Source organism: Nansenia antarctica, assembly GCF_963989245.1.
Source record: "Nansenia antarctica genome assembly, chromosome: 12".
Lineage (NCBI taxonomy): Eukaryota > Metazoa > Chordata > Actinopteri > Argentiniformes > Microstomatidae > Nansenia > Nansenia antarctica.
The window spans coordinates 22,333,409-22,344,672 of record NC_137682.1 but is presented as its reverse complement, the minus strand read 5'-3'; the positions used below and the strand labels follow the sequence as shown (position 1 = coordinate 22,344,672).

Below are 11,264 nucleotides of genomic sequence, written 5' to 3'. Positions count from 1 at the left end.
TTTATACAACTGTTAGTTCCGACCAAGTAATTTGATTGGACAAGAGGCATTCCATGAGTGCCGATATACAGTATAACAGCACTGGGACTTTTAACAAAGAGTCGTAAAATCCTAGCACCCCCCCTCACAGTCAGGAGAATCTAAAGGCAGATTATACAGATCTATACATTCTATACAGTTTATATGTGTATGTGTGTGTCAAAATATACTACAATCTTGTTAAAAACAAGCTCATGCTTGTGATACTTATGGCTTAAATATGCATATTTTTAAAGACTCATGGTGACAGCTTCATGCCTCTTCTCACCATGTGATCAATGCTGCATCAGGCTCCTTATCTTCCCCTGCGGCTGGACAGCTGCTCAGATCTGAGGACCCAACACTCATTTCGAATTACAGGCCAATATCCATTCTCCCAGTAATATAACAATTATTGGAAACAATTATTTCTACCCAATTAATCAATCATCTTGAAGGCAATAACCTCCACAGTGACTTCCAATATGGTTTCTGCTCCACACGATTTTCAATAAAACTCATTTCAAATGTCCTCCTGGTAATGATGCTCTCCTCTTATCTATCAAACAGGTCCCAAGTGGTCAAAATCTGTCATGTAACATCTCCCCCTATAACTTGTAGGCCTACTATGGGAGTTCCACAAGGCAGCTTCTCCCAATGTGTGTAAATACTATAAAATAAATTGTCTACTAAACGCCGATGACACTGTAATTTGTCTCTCTGATTCAAACCATGTGATAAAATCAAAACACTCTTCCGACTTTCACTATTTACATAACTGGTTGGAATGTAATCACCTAAATATCAATGTCAAGAAAACAGAATGTATGTATTTACATTTATAAACAGAATGTATGTATTTACATGTATAAACAGAATGTATGTATTTACATTTCGCTAGGGAAGTATCTTGGAGTACTCTGTGATTCACATCTCACTTATTGAAACCACATTAACAATCTAACAAAGATGGAATTGTATGTTTCTAACAAGATCAGACCATCTCACCCATACTGTCTCAGACACATATCTACATGCAATCATTCCTTCAACAATATCATGGTCTCCCAATTTGGTCTCTCACCTCAAAAGAAATCCTTGAACCAATAGCAGGACTATATATATATATCAGTATTGTTATGTGATTCTGTCTTTGTGTGCAGGAACCTGCTGCAAACCAGTTTTAAGTGAGTCAGGCTAGTCTAATTGCAACACATTTTAACATCTGTAATGTTACTTTTAATCCTTTCCTGTATAATAAGAAAGAAAGAAAGAAAGAAAGACATGACAAGGCAAGTATTATGCAGTTGAAATGGAAGCTATGGCCGGATGTTTCACCTCATCTCCAGAAGGTAGTCCTTTGACCTTTTGAGGCAGAAGGTAGTCCTTTGACCTTTTGAGGCAGAAGGTAGTCCTTTGACCTTTTCGTTAGAAGCCTTCCTGCTTTTTCTTTCCTTTGTATTGACGTTGAGACGGTATATGCTTTATCTTTGACCTACAATTCTTTAAATGAAATGCTGGTTTTCCCTCCCTAGCGCTCAGTTGATTCATGTAATTGGAAACACCTGGCATATACCATGTCTAAGACACCTGGCATATACCATGTCTAAGACACCTGGCATATACCATGTCTAAGACACCTGGCATATACCATGTCTCAGAAGGTCACTTGTTAAAGTTGGGGACAAAGTTGCCCTGGAACTGGAGTACGTCACTATTTAAAACCTGAATCAGAAAAGCAGAGCAGCAGACTCAAAATTCATTTTATTGGACAAATCTTTTTTTAGGACTTGCTAATTAAGAATATACACTCTCTAAACACTTTATTAGGAACAATATATTAATACTGGGGTGGGCCTTCCATTGCTCTCAAAACAGCCTCAATTCGTTGTGGCATTGATTCCACAATATGTTGGAAAGATTCCTTTAGATTCTGGTCCATGATGACATGACTGCATCACGCAATTATTGCTGATTTTTCAGGTGCACTTTCAAGCTTTGAATCCCCCATTCGACCACATCCCAAAGGTGTTCTATTGGATTCTGATCCGGTGACTGGGAAGGCCACTGAAGAACACTGAACTCATTGTCATGTTCATGAAACCAGTTTGAGATGACTTTGCTTTGTGACATTATCATGCTAGAAGTAGCCATAGAATATGGGTAAATTGTGGCCACAAAGGGATGCACATGGTCAGCAACAATACTCAAATAGGCTTTGGCTGTCAAGTGATGATTGATTGGTATTAAAGTTAAACTGTTATTGCTGTAGCTCGCTGCACTGGTTTTGCAATGATTGTTGTTGTCGAAGTGTGCATTGTTGGTGGTGTGTTATTGTAAGTGTACAGCTAAGGTAGCTAGCTACATTGACATCGGGAATGCAGTTGAAGAAGTGATTCTGCATGCAGGGTCATCATTAAAATGTAAACTAAGGTGAAAATGCTTTTTAACATGCAAATTGATCATTTCTATGACATTTCTAAGGAACTACATACCAGCAGCAATACTTTTTGAAAATATAATGTGAGCCTAACCGAACACAACAGAAATACAACAACAACCACAACAACCACAACAACCACAACAACAATACAGTATATAATTATTTCGCTGGTTATGAAGAGGTACAAATAAGCGATTATTTAAGAAAATAGTTTTTGTCTGAGAAATAAATGAATCATCTTTTTCAGTCATAATTTGTCAGCAATCTCATTTTTGCAATCTCAAAAATCGTGAGAAAATCATATCGTGAACCCAGTATCATGAATCGTATCGTATCGTGAGTTGAGTGCATCATTACATCCCTATATGCTACTGCAGAAAGTGGAATAGACCAAATACCTGGGACTATGGCTTGACTCAGAACTTTCATTTAAATGCCATATCACTCATACTGTTCAGAAAATGAACCTCGCTATTGGAATTCTTTACCAATCCAGAAACTGCTGGGCATCTCTGGCACCGCACACTCCTGGCTTGCTTCCTACCTGGCGGGTCGCTCCTACCAGGTGACTTGGAGAGAATCGTTGTCTTCTCCATGAACCCTCACCTCTGGGGTACCCCAGGGCTCTGTCCTAGGGCCTCTACTGTTCTCCCTCTATACCAAGTCTCTTGGCTCGGTAATCTCCTCACATGGGTTCTCTTACCACAGCTATGCAGACGACACTCAACTCTTCCTGTCCTTCCCCCCCCTCTGACCTACATGTGGCAACATGTCTCTCTCCATGTCTCGCTGACATCTCTACATGGATATTGGCCCACCATCTCAAACTCAACCTTAACAAGCCTGAGCTACTCTTCATCCCTGGGAAAGCCTGCCCACTCCAAGACTTCTCCATCACAGTGGAGAACTCTACTGTAACCCCCCTCCCAGACAGCCAAGAACCTTGGAGTGATCCTGGACAACCGCCTATCCTGTGCGGAGAACATTGCAGCGACAGCACACTCCTGCAGATACTTCCTTTACAACATCAGAAGGAAACGACCATTCCACACCAGTAAAGCAGCACAACTCTTGACCCAGTCACTGGTCATCTCCTGCCTTGACTACTGCAACGCACTCCTGGCCGGGCTCCCCACCTCCACCATCAGACCTCTGCAGCTCATCCAGAATGCTGCTGCCCGGCTGGTGTTCAATCTCCCCAAATGTTCTCATGTTACCCCCCTCCTTCGCACCCTGTACTGGCTCCCGATAGCAGCTGGCATCAGATTCAAGACCTTGGTGCTCACCTACCAGGCAGCAAAACGGACAGCCCCTGCCTACCCGCAGGCAATGGTCACCCCCCAAAATCAGCCCGTTCACTCCGCTCCTCCACCTCTGCTCGCTGACTGGCCCCACCACCTCTACACTAAGATGGCAGTCACGCTGCCTGGTCACGTCTCGTCACTACCCTGGCTCCTCGCTGGTGGAATGAGAACTGCAGAGTCAGTCCCCATCTTCCGCCGGAGACTGAAGAGCCATCTCTTCAAGGTTACACCTTAACTGCTCCTCTTGAGACATCTACTACCCCCCTGCACTGTGTCTCCTGAGACACCTGCTTCCCCCTATACTGTGTCTCCTAAGAGTTTTACTTCCCCCCCTTGTACTGTTTCTCCTGTGTCAAAAATGTTTTAAAAAGAAAATACAAAAATAAAACAAAATTACTCTTCCTGCTACGACTGGTGAATTGATGATTGACTTGCTTAGTCAAATGCATCGATTGTAAGTCGCTTTGGAATAAGGCGTCTGCTGAATGCCAAAAATGTCAATATAATGTAATGCTTCTCGTTTACTGTTAGAAAGAAACTTGCTTCTCAACTCATCTTACCAATATTAGACTCTGCTGATGTTGTATATCTGGTTGCCACGCTCCCTCAAAACCTGCGACATCTGTGGCATTGTGCTGTGTGATAAACCTGCACATTTTAGAGTGTCCTTTTATTGTGACCAGCCTATGGCACTTACTTACTTACTTACTTACGCCTATCGCTCCTTTTGGGCCTATGGCACACCTGTGCAATAATCATGCTGTCTAATCAGCATCTGGAAGGTGGATGGATTATCTCTGCAAAGGAGATAAGCGCTCACTAACACAGATTTAAACAGGTTTGTAAACACAATTTGAAAGAAATAGACCTTTTCTGTACATAGAAAAAGTCTTAGGTCTTTGATTTCAACTCGTGAAAAATTGGAGCAAAAACAAAAGTGTTGCGCTTATATTTTTGTTCAGTGTACTATATACTCTGTACTGCCACACCTGTCAGTGGGAATGTGAGTACAACAGACATAGTCCATTTAGTTAGCCTGGTAGGTAGCCATACCTCCAAATCACACTGTTCTCCCGCCTCCTTTTGGAGGTCTGGAGCATTTTAGATTAGCCGCTCTGGCTTGGATTGGACTGATGGAGCGATGGGAGAATGTGCTCACAATTTCATTGGCTGTTACATTCCAAGATCCTCCCCCCCACATGCCTGTAGAACGGTTGCTTGTTGAGATGAGCGGCGTCTTTTCCGACCGGGTAGGTTGAAGAATACGGAAGAAAACCTGAAGGAAAAATGTCATGATGATTTTTTTTCATTTTTGCCCAAGCAAGTTAGCCTAGAACTTACTTACCCTAGTTATGGAGTCATAGGTGTTGGCCTTAACTGTTTTCATAGAACACATAATAGAATAGCTGGCTTAACTGTCAGTTAAATAAACACACACACAGAGAGCAGGATTGGCATTGATATTTTACTAGAAAGAAAATCGAACCAAATACAAACAAAGACTGTGTTAAAACCAGAAGAAGCTGAGGTGGTTAGTGGACAGCCAGTTGTCAGCCTCTGTTAAAGAACACACAACTAGGGCTGCCTGGGGGTTAGTCTGTGTGGTGGGAGGTTGAAAACGAAAACAAATCAAATCATCTAGACTCTAAACCTCTTGTGAGCTGTATGGGGTTATGGTGGAGATAAGCTATTTGGTGGGAGGTTGTAAAAGCTACTGTATACAGGGTCAAGATAGGAAGATAGACTGTCAAGCTCTGTGTGAAAATTCAGATTGTCTATATTAATTGAGAGGTCAGTGGTTAAGGGGTCAACATAACTGGGTGCATAGCAATACTCTGTAGTGGCCTCCTTCTAATCTCTTTCCCTTCATCTGCGTTGATCTGGAAACACAGGATGGGTGAAACCCTACTAGACAGTAGGTATTTGCTTTAACCTATCCAGTTCTTATACATCAGTGCAGGTAGGTCAAGGAGGAAGCCACTTTAGACTTTTGCATGCTGTCTGCGTTTCGACTCAGCTCAGAGGAAACCCTGTTAGAGCGGAGAGGAGAGCAGGGGGGGGGGGGGGGGGTAAAGAGGAGGAGATACACAGTGTTCAATATGCCCAGGCCAAGGCAATAATACTCCCTAAATCAAACTGTCAATGCAATTCTTTCAAGTGTAAGGTGTCATTGAGTGGCAAAAAAGTATCAAACGAAACCTCCATCAACCTCTATTATCTCTCTCTTTCTTTCTTTCTCCCTTTCCTTTCAACACCTCTGAGCAGCTCAGGTAGATTTCAAAACAAACGATGGTCAACGTTGAGGACGGTGATAAAGGACTAAAGACATAAAGGACTGGAGACGATCATACTATTTTCAAAATGGCGGCTTAAAAAAACCCAAAACAAAATTGGTTAACAAACAACCCTAAAAAAGAAAACATCGAAACATCTTCTAATGTGGTGCCAAAGATGGTGATCACTCTGCGTATGTGATTGTGTGTGTGTGTGTGTGTCAAATTGACATTCAGTGTGGATAACAGTAGGACACACAAAAGACTGTGGCACATTAATATTCTCATTATCAAAACAGCCTTCAACAGAACAGACCGTACGCCATTTGCCTCTCTCAAAGGTGATCCTTGTTTTTTTTTATAGCTCTCTATAGATGTATAGATATATATATATATATATATTCATTTATATTATATATAATATGTAGATTTATAAAAAGATGTATTCTTAATTACAAGTGGCATTTTTCTTCTATTCATTATTGCAATGAATTATTTACCTAAGATGGCTAAAAAAGAGGTGAGTTCATTTTGCTACGCAGTTATTTACAACAGTTTTAAAAAGCAAGCTGATATAGTGCCTTTTATCCTTTCACTGGAAAAGACCATGGCTCTCTCAAATGACACCCTTCCCCCCAATAAAGTGTTCTTTTGACCTGAGCCCTATGTAGCTTAGGTGATGTGGCGCTGGTCAATAGAGTATAGAGGATGAAGGTGTGAGATTTACCCAATGTGGTTCCTCCATTTCACTTATCACAGAATGTACAGCTTAACGTCCGTTCCCCCCGCTCAGGAAAGTGATCATCTACTTGTTATTTAGTGTGACTTGTCATGGTGATGAATTATTTCATTAACTACTACTTTTTTTTTTTTTTTTTTTTTACAAACCTGTTACGGCCACGTTAGCCATGTGAGTTTGAAAATATCCTTTGAGTTGTCGACCGATAGTCTATGTTCATTTATCTCTCGGTGTTGTTTTTGGGAGATGACCAACTAAGCGTAGTAAGAAAGGATGTTCCTTTGAACAGTTCATGGTAAAGTAGCAGGTTTGCACAGTCCAAGTTTACAGTTTTACAGTTTTCTGGTCTTCTAGGTGATTCACCTGGCTCTTCACAGGCAGGTGATGATGATGAAGAGGACGATGATGATGACCATGATGATGATGATGTTAGTCCTGAAGCATCGTTTCCTGATAATGAATCAGGGGTGTGGCGTGTTAGCCAAAAGCGACCAATCATGTTGAAACATAAAATAGCGGTGATGTGTCTGCTTCGGACACCGCCTAAGTCTTCATCATCATCAACATCATCATCATCACCACCACCATGTTATTCTCAGTTTATCATCAGTTCAGTCTGTGCTGTGTCACTGTCAGTTTGTCACCTTGGTTTCCATGAGTTAATGGATCTCCCAAAGTTTGAACTTCATGTTTGTCCCTCCTGTCTCCCTGTAGTTGCTGTTAGCTTGTCTCTAGTTTGTGTTTGTGGCATCAGGTCTGGGGTGATGATGTAGGTGTGTGTGAGTGTGTGTGTGTGTGTGTGTGTGTGTGTGTGTGTGTGTCAGTGTTAAGGCACAGTGTGTGTTTTTGGTTTTCAGGGTAGGCCCGAGGAGACCACAGCGAGGCCTGGATGTCTGAGGGCGTGGCCTGCATGGACGGCCTTGGGGCAGTCTGGGGTCAAGACACGCCCATTCTCCCCCATACTGCCCGTGATTGACAGACGGGCCTTGTTCCTCATGGCTTCAGAGAATGACAGCTGGAGACGGAAGGGAGATGAGAGGGAAAAGAAACAGTGATGAGTTTTTGTCAGGTAAAAGATATACACACACTCAGGCTCACACACACACACACACACACACACACACACACATGCACGCACACACGCACACATGCACACATACACACACACACACACACACACACACATGCACACATACACACACACACACACACACACACACACACACACGGAAACACACTTGCACAAACATATAAGTAAACACACTTAAACTAACGTTACAATGAAAAATCCAAATGAACGCAAAGGCAAGCAACAACAAACATACAGACACTCAGAACACAATCAAATATGTTTAGGTTAGACATCTGCATTTCAAAGGTGACCATGCAATTCTGGGGTCTTGATGTTACAAAGACGTAAGGTGAGGATTTGGAAGTTCAGGATTTGTAAAGACAGGGAAAGAAGTGAGGGGTGTGTCCCAGATTTCAGATTATAGAGAGGGTCCGACTGACTTCTGTTCTAGAATAAACACTTTATGAGAACTCACTACTCTATGATGTTTAAATCCATTGTATATTGCTAAAGATTGGTAAAGAACAAGACATCATAGACAGGCTGGTTGATTTGTGTAAATGCTAGAAAAGGAAACATGGTTGGATGCATTATCTATCTAAGCATCCAGGCCACAAACAAACAACCTGTTACCAGGATGAAAGTGCTACCTATGTATGTTAATAATTTTACATAATCTCACTGATAATTAGTGAACTCTTTTTGCAACAACATCAATAAGCAGTCATTCTCTATAAAGTGTTTGGTTGATATAAGATTGTTCTACAAACCCGAAAAGAATTCAGGTGTTTTGTTTGGTGTTCTGGATCTCGGAATAAGGTCTTTGAGACGATACTAAACAGGAGTACTGTACACAACTCCAGTGCTCGAAGGCCGTAGTCTGACTTCTGTTTGTTCTCTCTCCTTGGCATTTAACTAATTAAATAAATGCCACTGGCTGGACAGAGGATCCACCGATCTGGTTATCCAAGCCTGCATCAGTGTTCTGCTCTCTTGGTCTTGGGAAGCATTGCATGCAGCCTTTTATTCTAACCCAGCACTGCACTAACATGCCTGATTCAACTGACAGACTAATCATCAAGACCATGGTTAGTAGAATCAGGGGGGTATTCCATCAATGTCGCTAGAAAAAAATCTAGGCTTATTCGGGTTATGTACTTATCAAAATAAGCCTGGATTTTTCGTTAGCGACGTTGATGGAATACCCCCCAGGTGAGGAAGTGCTGGGCTAAAGTAAAGCCTGCATACACTGTTGCCCCCCCCCCCCCCCCCCCCCCCGGGTCCAGACGTGGACCGACACTGCAGACACTTTGGCCCTCAATGACTGGAGTTGAACACCCATGCTATGGGCTTACAGTACATACTGAAGGTTCCTCTGAGAATGGACGGAATGCAGGTGTCTATGCGAGTCAAAAAGCCAAGAGCAACATTATCACCATGATTATCATCATCATCATCTGCAGCCAAAGACGATGGAACCAAAATCTGCCATCGCACAAATCTAACCCGTAGAATGCTCTAGGGTGAAGCGCTATACGATAGAACACAACAATGATCATAAAAAACAAACACAAACCAAACCAAAAAATACCCCAAACCAAAACATAAGAAGCTGTCACAACAGAAACAAAAACAAACAAAAAAACATTGGTTCCACAATGCTTCACCACATGTCACAACACTGCTCTGCTGTGCTAATACAGCTACAATCACCACCACCCCACCTAAAGGAGACCTAAGTCCTACCCCTATATCTTGACCCCCTCGGAGCCGTAAACGTTGTACCCCTCCCTATAAGTGGCTAGATTCTGGGTGCTGGGAGAGGGGCTGGGGCAGTGGGGGGGGCTAAGGTCCACCTTCATGCGCTTGGCTTCGGCCCGCGACTTGTAGCAGAACTCCACCAGGGCCACCATCATGGCCAGACCCAGACCCCCCACCAGGATGTAGAAGACCCCCGCCACGTTGCTCAGGCTCAGGGCCTGAGACGACTTGTCCTGGGGGGGCAGGGGAAGAGAGGAGGGTTAGAGAGAGAGAGAGTGAGTGAGAGCGAGACCAACAAAAATACAGCTTTAGTACAGTATTTATATATTTTACAATTACGTTTAGTTATTGCATAGTGTCATATTATTTAAATATTATCATTATTATCATTTCTATTACTAGTACACTACTAAAATAACTACTACTACACAAACTATGCGAACTATAGCAGCTAGTTCTATTACTAACTATTGCTACTACTACTACTACTACTACTACTACTACTACTACTACTACTACTACTACTACTACTACTACTACATACTACTACTACTACTACTACTACTACTACTACTACTACTACATACTACTTCTACTATTGCATTACAACAAGTCAAAGTCAAAGAAAGTGCACTTGTACATTTTTAATATTAATCTGTTTATATTTCAAATAAGTTACTTCTAAGCAGGCTTTTGGCTGAGTGCTGAAAAAGTATTCTACCCCATGGTTCAGGTCTAATATATTCTAAGCAGTTAATTTAAAAAACATCTGCAGTGTGTTAGGAACCTCATTACGAGTAATCATTTAGAAGAATGCGCCAATGACACAATGTCTCTTTGTCTGAAATTACATTTTGGTCTAAGTTACATCATAGAGGAACAAAGATATGACATGATCCTAAAACTAGCGGTGATAAATCTACTGTAATCTGATTACATGGTATTGAACAAATAGGTTCATCAAATAACACAAGACACTTAGCTTGTCATGGGCTTAGCTAATGCTAACCGTAATGCTAACAACATTGTTCAGGCTAGTCTGTCTGTCTGTCTGCCACAGCGAGGGTGTCTGTCCCCCCACTCTGCCCGTGAGACTGACCTTACTTCCAGAGTCCTTGGGTCCACACTCTCCCTTATCGTACCACCATTTGTTTTTCAGTTTGTCTAAGACGCCTGCTTCACTCAGTTTCAAAACCGCAAGGTTTACCGGGGTTCTTCGCGTGTAAAAATAACATAAATAACATCATAGGTCATGTTATTTTATGTTATTAGGGTCACATACAGTCAGAGCTCAGTTCACAGAAAAAGGTACTGTTTTGGTAGAAGTGACCCAGTGTGGATCCCACTGAGTACATGTGTGTATGCCCATTGGAGGGGCTAGGGGGGAGCGAGGGGCATAGTGAGCTACAGACATATGAGTGGGACCCCCCTGTGTCACTTCCAATAATGCGCTCATACTGCCCGAGCCGTCCCTACGCAAGCAGAGGCAATTGCTGTGAACACTGGACTATTGGCAGGGCTTGCTTAGTGTTTATACAGGGAGGGGGCCGGGCGGCCTCTCTAGTCTACATCATCCCAATACCTCAATTTTAGATGTTAGCTCTTTTTTTAAAGGGATAGTTCACCCAAAATGAGAATAGAAATAGTTCTATCC

At 42.2% G+C, this 11,264-nt stretch overlaps 1 protein-coding gene across 3 annotated transcripts in view; it reads right to left on the bottom strand.

The window, feature by feature from the left end:
- Window positions 1–7,630: 7,630 nt before the first annotated feature.
- gria4a (glutamate receptor, ionotropic, AMPA 4a) overlaps window positions 7,631–11,264 on the bottom strand; it is a gene marked incomplete at both ends in the record, with an annotated part of 103,831 nt that continues 100,197 nt past the window's right edge. Inside the window, 3 exons of one of the 3 annotated variants that reach the window (XM_080543277.1) lie at window positions 7,631–7,792; window positions 9,706–9,843; window positions 10,692–10,824. In XM_080543277.1, the coding sequence (XP_080399403.1) occupies window positions 7,631–7,792; window positions 9,706–9,843; window positions 10,692–10,824 (433 nt within the window). The remainder of the gene's footprint in view (window positions 7,793–9,705; window positions 9,844–10,691; window positions 10,825–11,264) is intronic. The other 2 variants (XM_080543279.1, XM_080543278.1) reach the window with 2 other exon arrangements.